Below are 10755 nucleotides of genomic sequence, written 5' to 3' on the forward strand. Positions count from 1 at the left end.
CAGGCTGTTCACAGAATGGACAGAGTTTACGGGGTCACAGTTCCAAAGTCCAAAACCCCTACAGTATCCAGCAACATATACTAACATTTCACTTTCGGCTTTATTTATAGAATAGGATTGTAAAACTGTATCTTGTTCTTTTTTGACAAATTCATTGATTAAATGTAAAAGGGACTTTGCAGCTTCCAATTATGGTAAATTTAAAAATAACTTATCAACATTACAGCAAAATTTCGGATATTGTGAAATGTGATATTATACAACCCGGTTGATTTTATCTTAAAAATAACTGCAACCAATCCGTAATTACTTCATAGGCTAGAAGGGAAGCTGAATCTTTCCCGGCAGGAACACTAAACTGATGGTTGCTTCTGGTGTTGGCTTGATTAGTGATTTAATTCCATTTCTTGGGGAACGTTAAGCAGTTCGGCTATTACCTCACTTGTCAGTCCAATCCTTGACATGTTAAATTTATTAAACTGACAAAATAAACATGGAAAGAATTAGAAAAGTTCGTGCATTAACTGAAACGCTGAATAAAGTACGCAAAAACGCGAAAATAATACACAGTACAACAAACGACATAAATACTCTACCAGTAATTGCCGCCGAAACCCGTGTTTTTATAAAATCGTGTCAATGTTACTCATGCGTGACGGACACCAGTGAGCCTTCTATGTAATTAGTATTCTATGGTTGAACACGTGTTTTTGATTGCCTTAATCCATACCATCAGAATATAATGAAAATTACTTAAAATTACAGAATTTAAAAAAAATTTTAGACAAAATTTCTAACAAATGCTTTTCAAAGTTGTTTAAAAAGGCTTTCTATTTAATGTTGTTACCTATATATTATATTACGTTATGAAAACATTTTAATATTTTAGCAAGAAAAACGATCTCCGCATCTGGTACAGATAAAATAAACGTCAAATTTACCTTTACCGGAGATAGTTTACAGAAGTGTTATAAATGACCTGACAAGTACGACTTACCCTCACTTTATTTTCTGAACAGAATATATTTTACCTATGACACACTATTGAATTACCTGGTATCTTACTAAGGTGTTCCAACTTTAATTTTAGCTTAAAACGTCTGTAAATGATTTTTTTCTATGTTTAAACCCCACGTGATCAATACTTCTAGAATTCCTAAGATTGTCGTCAATCCCTATCTGGTCTTTTGCAGAATACGTCACTTCGTATGGTTGTTTCTTGTTTCTTGTGCCTTATAAGTTTATTCAAATTAGTCTACAATGGGATTTGGTAATATTACAACACCAGCTGGGCTAAGTTCTCTTAATACGTACCTTGAAGATAAAAGCTATATCGAGGGGTGAGTTATTTTTTGTTTACCAATAAATGCGTTCAGAACGTCAATCAAACACGCAAAACTTCAATCGCGTGCAAGTATTACCAAATTACATGGAATACAGCCTTGCAAAATTTAGCAGAGCGTCAGGGCTCTCACAAATCAAAAACAGAAAATCCCTAAAGCTATGTCAATAAATCCCTAGATGGCATAAAAAATCCCTAAACCATAAATTAGCGTGTTATACTATTATAATATCACATTTGCTAAAATATAGTAGGGGTACAAATATATATATATATACAAATTAACCTTGTTTACATGCTAAAAGTGAGCTTTTTAGATATTCCCATATTTTTTTTTTAAATAACTGCATTGTGTAGCTCAGAGTGGTCCAAGGTTGACAGCATCGCGGGCCACGATATTTCTTGCATATATTTTACGGGCTACATAACATAGACTATAGATGCGTACCAGAAGAAGATCAACGATTTACGTTTGGTCGGGGCACGAAATGGTTAGAATGACGTCACAAAACACCGTCGCATACATATAAGCTCCAGAAACTTGCTGCTATCGTCGAACTTGTGCGCAAATGAAAATAGTGCATGCAAAGCGCGAAAAATTTGCGAATTAGACGAAACTTTTAATTTAGATCATTGCTTCTTAATTTTGTTCAGCCCTAGCATCTATCTCCAGATTTCATTCACCCTTGTATTATGATATGATAAAACTATCTTGTCTATATAGGCTATACCAGCTATCGGAATATCCGCCCTGCTCGTTATTACTTATAAGTTCGCAAAACAGCCATTTTTAGAAAGTTTCATATAAGACGCTGTAGAGGGCATGATTTATTACCGACTAAGAGCTTTTGTGTTTACCGTATGTTTTATGATGTTTCTGCTTATGTGACAGTATTATTGCCTATGTCAGTGTGATCCAAGTATAGGCCAGTTTTTTTGGCCCGCAAACTGATAGTCAGCTTAACTTCAATCTAGCAATATCAGTTCAATTTTTGTTTCTTAATTTTTTATGTTGAAATTATTTCATAACTACCATAACTGAACAAAGGTGTATATTTCATAAATTTAGTATATATGCCATAGACCAGTGCTTAAACTTTTTTAGTTTTGTTCACCCCTAGCATTTATCTTCAGATTTCATTCACCCTTGTCTAATGATATGATAAAACTATCTCGTCTATATATAACAGCACAAAATGACTTAGATTGTTTCGATTTTTGTTAGGATCAACTCAAGCTAAGCTTTACCATTGCAAATCTACGATTTTTCAAGTCCAGAAATATAAAGCAACAAAAGCACCAAACAAAGTCACCGAATTTTGGTACTTATACTAGGGCTACCATATTTTTAGCACCTAACAAGAGGACATTTTTTTGCCTGCAAGTAAAACGAAAATAGAATTGATACGTTTGAGGAATACGTGTTAAATCAGGAGGCTTTTTGTAAAACATTTCGTCCCCCTGTTGCTATCCTGTTATCCAATTATATAAAATATGGATAAAAAATAGTTCAAACGGTGGGTGACTTTTCTGGTTTATCTATAAGTTAGAAAAGTTCAGTGTTGTAAACAAGTCATTTTGAAATAACTTAATCCAAGTCGAGTCTTTTGCAAAAATAACAAGTCAAGTCCCAGTCCAAGTAATCGGTTGCCCAAGTCAAGTCCCAGTCAAGTCATTATGAGAGCAAGTCAATTTCAAGTCATGTCATTGACATAAAAGTAAATTGTTAAACTATTAAAATTGGTAAACTCGTCCGATTACAAGCAACAATTTAACTAAAAAAACACACAAACGCAATATACAGCAATAAGAGTGTTAAATGTGCAAAACTTGAGATAAATTTAAATGAAAAACACTTAATTTACTCCCAAGTTATTTGACAAAATGACTTAAGTCCAAGTCAAGTCATTTGTCCAAAAGACTTAAGTCAAGTCATTTTGGTCAAAGGACTTAAGTCAAGTCAAGTCATTTGAAAACAGTGACTTAAGTGCACTTAAATCAAGTCAATGACTTAAGTCATTACAACACTGGAAAAATTATAATTAGATAGGGCGGTCAATGAAATGAAAACATGCAATGGCACTCAAAGAGACTTTATGCTCAACAAAGAAAACAAAATTAGATAACAGAAGATTCGCAATTTTTTTGGGCTGTTGTAATGTTAAAGTTGGCAAAAACAGAGTTTGTAAGCGCTGTAGGAGTGGTGTACAACCAAAACGAAACTACTAAAATCATTGCAAAAGAATTAAATATTAACTTAGAGCTTTTAGTTGGTTCACCCTTGCAAGAATTTCATTCACCCTGGGGAGAACCATTCACCAGTTTAAGAAACACTGCCATAGACTATGTTTATTTGCCAGCAATAAGCCTAAAAATCTCTGTTTAAAAACATTAGCCCGCAAGACAAAAAAAACTTGTTTTTGGCCCGCGATGAAAAGAAGTTGGACCACGCTGGCCTATGTCAAGCAACGCTAACTCACACCGAAGTGTTAAATGCTAAATGTTTTTTTCCCCATTATCACTGCGGTCAGCAATTGGATTGTCTGTAGCTACTTAAACCGCTATCCGCTTGAACACTAAATCTTCTTTGCTATCAACTTGTGCTGTTACAGCAGGGGTCGCAACCTACAGCCCGCCTATGTAATTCATCCGGCCCGCCGCTCGTTGATAAATTAGACACAAGTCCATTTCACATACTTTTTGACTATTTTAATTACGTAAGTGCAAAAAAATTTCGCGCTTCGCACGAATCATCATTCTACCTATGGTTTGTTTACGTTTTGATGCAGTGTTTTCACCTAGATCAGCGCTTCTTTACCGTTGCGCCGTGGAGGGTATCCAAGTACGTCACGGAAGACAGCCAAGTGCGTCAATTTATTTTCGGCAATGTAATAAAAACTTGCAAGAAATTTAAAAGAAATACCGGTATACCCAAAAAAATGTCGCTAAAATTATTGCCACCTTTGTTTTACATCGATAAACAAAATGCTTTTAGTTGTCTGCTTTTCCGCACGGGTTGTTGAAGTGCAGTTAATCTACCAAGCCTACTGATCACCCTTAAAAGAATTTCTCATGACCCACAGATTGGGCAGCCCTGATTTAAACAGTAAAGTGCTATCTAACGGAAAATTGTTTTTTACATTTATCCTTTTCTGAAAATGATTGACAACATTTCAATATTTTTAGAGAGGCAAGTGGGTCATTAAAAAATCTGTGATGGGTCAGTGGATCGCTATCCCTGGCCTATGACATCAATTTCACTTGCACACTCAAAGAGTTTTCCATGAATGATTCTGTGCTTTTTAAGTCCTAAAAACAAAATCCTTCTGTGTTATTTTCCTTTATGAGTAAAAATATAGTACACCTTATTGAAATTAAGAACATGTACTTTTTATACTACATTGTTCAGTCTGTATACATATAACCACTAGAACATAGATATTTATAACTGATACATGTCTAACTTAAAAAATACTCTTAGGTATGTACCATCTCAAGCTGATGTAGTGGTTTTCGGGGAAATGGAATCAGCACCTTCGTTGGACTTCCCACATGCTCAACGCTGGTACAATCACATTACATCATACAAACTGAATTTTGCCAGGTATGTGTAGCCTTCTGATAATGTAAAAAATGGGAGTTAGGTAATATATTATATATATAAGAGTTTCTAAACTAGCAATGGTCAAAGTAGAATATTAAATTAGATTTCATTCCAAATTAGTTTCAAACAGAAATTGCATACAAAACTGAAGTATTTTATTTACTGATTTGTTGAATGCACACTTTCTGATTGGCCAACCTGAACGAATAGAGAAACATGCTATACATACCGCTTTAGACAGTGATTTAAACCTTTCCAAAATAGATTAGTTGAAAGTGCAACATTGTAAAAACACATATTCATAAAAATGAGCAGGTTTATACTGTGGATCATAGATTAATACCGATAACTTGGCAGGGTTTTGTTTTAATTGTCAATGACTTAATCTTGTTATTTGTTAAACTTTTTTGTTTTTATAACATTGGGACTTAATGTCATCACTAACCAACCGCAATTGTTGTGCCATGCATTCTTTTTTGTTAAGTTTGCAAAATACACACTGATACAGTCTTGTGTAATTTATGTCTTTTATGTAATAATACATTGTATTGAACAAATTTCAGTCTTCCTGGAATAAAGCAGCCAATTGACAGTTATGGCTTGACGCAAGCATTATCTAATGGTGCTGTTCCCAAGAAGAAAGAAGAGGATGATAGTGACAGCGATATTGATCTTTTTGGCTCAGATGATGAAGTCGATGAAGAAGCAGAAAAGTTGAAGGCTGAGCGACTGGCAGCTTATATGGCAAAAAAACAAAAAAGTATGCTAGTACTCCTCTGTTTTTTTTTAGTTAAAATTGTTGTGATGGTTTAAAGATTGCAATTACATTTTTTTTCAGAACCGGCAGTCATTGCTAAATCGAACATTGTTCTTGATGTTAAACCATGGGAAGACACCACTGACCTTGTTGAAATGGAGAGGTTAGTTCGAGGAATTTCCACTGATGGCCTTGTTTGGGGTGCAGGTAAGTTTACAAACTTTTATTGGGGTAGGTGACAAGAATTTCTCTACAAACAAGGCAAAGTTTAAAACATCTGTGGTTAGGATCTCATCAGTTGTGCAGGTTTTTGTAAATCATGTTGAGAAACTAACTAATAAAGATTTTATAGGGACCGCTAAGGAACGGACACACAATTTTTTCTTTTTGACTTTTCAGCCTATTTTCTGGTGCTTTTATTGTTTCCACACTAGTTTAAATCTAGTGATTGATCCATAATGAAACCAATACATACTGATTTCAACTTTAGTCTTAATGTCGTAGCTTTTTAAGAACATGCCTTTGTCGAGCTAAGTTGGCTTGCTTCGGATTGTGGTAAATATTGTACAGCGCAAAACTTGTCTAATTTACGGTAGACTCGATCCAACTCCCATTTCTAACAGCTTATCACTGCAATAGGTTAAACGTGTCTGTGTTTATTGAATAACAACACAACGGCAATCAACTTACAGGAATAGCGTAAGGTCCAGGGTACAGTACTGTGGGTCAGCATTATAACCTCGTGTTACATTGTGTTAGTTGAATGAAATGTGTCAAGCGACATTGGCTTTTTTCAACCGTTTTAAGGCAGGGGTATGTTAATGGTCGGTAATTAAACGCCCCCGTGTGCTTCACGGCATAAATCTTATAAGTTTGATTAAAAAACTCAATTTTAAAAATGATAAAACTTCCCTTACATTACACCATGGCCACCTCATGCGGCCTTTACGTACGAGTTGGTGCCCACGACCGCTGCTGTGTTCGTCAAACATGCAGTCTGCACTATTATATAACTTTTAACAAGCCCTTCAATTCGAATGAAGTTTAATTTTATAAAACATTTATTTTAGCCAAGCTTGTTGCTGTTGGATACGGAATAAAGAAGTTACAAATTACATGTGTTGTCGAAGATGACAAAGTAAGTTTCATAATTAAGGTTCTGTATTAACATGTACGTCCCTTGATCGTGCTTTTAAAATATTTTATTAGGTTTCAACTGATTATTTGGAAGAGGAAATCACAAAGTATGAAGATATCGTTCAGTCAGTCGATATTGCAGCTTTCAACAAAGTTTAGACGTTCTTTAAATAAAAATCTCAACAATTTATTTGTATTGTGTTTTATTTCCCATGTCCTTCCAGTTCCGTATTCCGCTTTCGGAAGCCTACACCTATTTTGACGTGATACACACATCTACCATAGCATCTTGATTATTATGGTCTGTAAAACCAACACATTAAGATACGACCACAGCACCCATTTCCTCGTTTATTACACTCAGTTAGCTGGACTGCTGCCAGAGCCCCGAAATTAGAACAACATCGACGTTTGAATGAAACATAGTTCGGAAAAAGAACAAATATGACTAATACCTAATAGTCGTAATAGCGTCTAAATCGGAATAGGTCCTTAACCGGTCGCCGTTCAAACCACGGCGCCTAAAGGTTGACACCCTAAATCCGGATTGACCGTGGGGGCGCTTATAAAGCTGGGGGTTTTCTGTAGTTTTACCACTAATGTCAATCAACTGCCAACAAATTAAGCCTAAATATCTATTAAATATTCGACCAGTTTGTCCGATGAAAAAAGCAATATCGGTCTCAACCAAGTGTGTCATGCATACAGACGTCTTTCGGTTGCCACTATTGCAAACACACATGCGGCCCGAGTAGTATTTCTTATTTGTTTTCCCCTGGTGGGGGCTTACACCGAGAAACTAATAAGCTTGGTAGCTAAGTAAAAGTTTTAAACCTATTTTGCAGTTATACTTTAAGGTAACTTCGATGGAAACGCAGGCATAGGCTAACAACAAAATAACACTTGACAAAGCCATGAAAACTCAAATGTAGTTCTAGAGCTCGAACACGCCAGCCCCCCGAATTTTGCACACAAAACAATTTGCTTGCTATTTACGAAACTGTTTCAGGCGTTGAACGAAAACGTTCTCTGAAAGTTGACACACGCCCTACTTAAAGTTCTATGAACGATTGTATTTTGAAAATTTAAAGTTACTATCAGAAAGACGAGTAAATAATGGTATTTTTTTAATCAACGTTAACGACTGAACGCAAACTGTCGCTCCAAAATTGTTTGATTAACTTACATTCTAACAACAACTATCTCCATTACGTCACACGGCTACTTAACCTGTCTGCTGCTAATGTTTTAGTCACTCAGACTGTTCTTTATTGTTACATATTTTGTGTTTCTGGCTGATTTTGTAGTTATAAGTAATTCGTTGGGAGTCAGACATGCGCAGTACTAAACTAAGAACCAATAAAGCGGTACACTGTAAATTGTAAAGGATGAATATCATATGGTAGAATATTTTCCAACACGTATTGTGGTTGGATGATTCTAGTGACGTAAATGGGTGATATATAGGCTGTAAAATCACACTCGGATAAGGGACTCGACGAAGTCGTCAAACTTTACCGGATCGCACTTTAGTTAACTTTTTTTTCTGTCCGAATCAGAAAGTGAAGCGAGTAATTTACGTATTACAACAATTTTGTTAAGTCGGCAAATATGCCAGCCGGGCTCAAAATACCAAGCTTAGAAGACAGGACAGTAAACATAGCAATTTGTCGTTTGCTTCAATGTCCAGCAAAATTCATCGAATGGTGTTTGAACAACTGATTGTTTGTGACGTCATATTATCGACCGGCTACTATGTTTACAACCATGTAGGTTAGTAAAGGTGGGGTACATACACCACCAGCAGGTGGGCGTTGCTTCTATTGTTATGATGGATTTTCAGTATTTTCGCAAAATGTGTTTTAGATTTTTCCAAATTTCAACTGAGAAGTGGTTTATTGGACAAACTGCCGGGTATAGTTAAAATAAATTTATTTCAACATTTCTTCAAATGACGACAAGTTAAAGATTTCTTGCAGCCTACTTTATTTAAAAGCTGTTAATATATATTTTAATCTGTCTATTACAGTTAATTTCGAAATAATTTTTTAACTTAAGATTGTAAACTTCGTGATGTGGCAACAAAGGTTAAGTGAAAAGCAAAGTTGGCCTTCCATCGTTAAGTCCAGCAGTATTCGAACGAAGAAAGACAGGTTGGTACCATATAGCCTACATTATTACATTTAATTGCCCGCATAAGCACAACTGTAAATTGATCAACTTTGGTGATTTTATTGTCACTGTAACTATAGCGTATCTGTATAGTGTTAAAAATGGTAATCTTCGAACTTTGTGCCGTAGTTTATATTTATAACACGGTATAGAGCAGACCTGGGCAACATACGGCCCGCCAGGCAATTTAATCCGGCCCGCGGCTTAGTTTTCTAAATACATAAGCCGAGCGAAAACAAGGGGGAATTTCTACGTGTTTGGTTGTATCGTTAGCACTATTTCTAGGGACGGATCCAAATTCTATATTTTAAGCCTGTTTTAAAGACTAAAATGTTTTTTTTGCTTCGCGCGAATCTTTTCTGTCTTTTTCGTATCTTCCACGAATTATTTGGCCATATTTGCAGATCAAAAGCGTCCTCTGCACTGTGACACTCTCTCTTTAACAAACTGAGCCCTAATATATATATATATATATATATATATATATATATATATATATGTATAGATATATTGCTCTGCTTTCGAATCTATTCCGACTTTAAAATATGAACGAAATACATGCTGTTTTCTAAACTCTGAAACATACAAATTCACGCTTGTCAGCCTAATTTAGTTAATGCCATGTTGTGTGTTTCGCCCGATTTATACCTTCTTTGCAATATGGCCATTGTACCCAAGTATAACACATCGGTAACTTGAAGCCTCAAAAGCTAAAAAACATTGTAAGTTTTTTTGTGGGAAATTTTTACGAATTTAACCTTAATTTTTTAGTCAACTCGGCCCACAACTTGATAAACGCCAACATATCAAGCAATGTACATTTTTTATCTGTGCTCAATGCTTGACGTTCCCCTCTATGTCTAAATTAAAATCGTTTTTAAACAAATAGCCCAGCGTTTCTCAACCGGTGCGCCGGGGCGCAAAGTGCGCCATGGAAGGCTGCCAGGTGCGCCGCGAGCAAAAGAAAAAAAAATGTAGGTCCTATTATATGAAGCATATATTTTTTACTTTCCTATTAAGCTTAGCTCATTGATTTCACAAGCCTTTTAAGTAGAAAACGCAATAAGACCTACAAAGCAACAATATCTAAATCAGATAATTAATCTATAAATAGGCTTTCATAGTAGGCCTATTAAGACCACCGACATAATTACGCCATATTCGCAGTAATAACCACGACAGAATAAGATCTAAAATGGTCTAAATAAGAACTAAATACGTAATAAGTCCAAAATTAATCGGAACAAGACTTAAATGGACAAAATAAAGTTTTTAGTCTTAAAGGCTGGAGTCCCTTTAATGATATGCAACTATAAAACCTATATATTAAAAAAAATGCAGGCAATTTAAGAGAAATACCGGTACAACTAAAAAAATTCGAGCTCGCTTCGCTCGCAAGGTGCGCCGTCCTGTATGTATATGTCTCTAGGTGCGCCCCAAGTAAAAAAGGTTAAGAAACATTTGCGCACAACTCCTAACGTAATAACAAGTTGGTTAGCTTATTTAATTTTTAGCGTCGTATGGCGTCATAGTTACGTGCATTAGAGATCCTCTTTTTTGACCCGGCCCGCGACAACATTTTAAATTTCTCATGTGGCCCGCGGTTAAAAATAATTGCCCACCCCTGGTATAGAGTTAGACAAAGGGTGAATCTTTATCTGCTATTATGATTTCCTATAATTACAGAGCCGACTCGCGTAGATGCAGAGTATAATACATTTTTACACATTTTTTATCTTTTTA

At 35.5% G+C, this 10755-nt stretch overlaps 1 protein-coding gene across 1 annotated transcript; it reads left to right on the forward strand.

The window, feature by feature from the left end:
- Positions 1 to 1171: 1171 nt before the first annotated feature.
- Positions 1172 to 7051, forward strand: LOC146160428 (elongation factor 1-beta-like). The gene is made up of 6 exons (XM_083383515.1): positions 1172 to 1340; positions 4824 to 4946; positions 5510 to 5706; positions 5785 to 5910; positions 6774 to 6841; positions 6913 to 7051. The coding sequence occupies exons 1-6, from the start codon at positions 1261 to 1263 to the stop codon at positions 6997 to 6999; spliced, it is 681 nt and encodes a 226-aa protein (XP_083239641.1). The 5' UTR covers positions 1172 to 1260; the 3' UTR covers positions 7000 to 7051.
- The last annotated feature ends 3704 nt before the right edge of the window (positions 7052 to 10755 follow it).

The sequence above is a fragment of the Ascidiella aspersa genome, chromosome 3 (genome assembly GCF_963924565.1).
Source record: "Ascidiella aspersa chromosome 3, kaAscAspe10.2, whole genome shotgun sequence".
NCBI lineage: Eukaryota > Metazoa > Chordata > Ascidiacea > Phlebobranchia > Ascidiidae > Ascidiella > Ascidiella aspersa.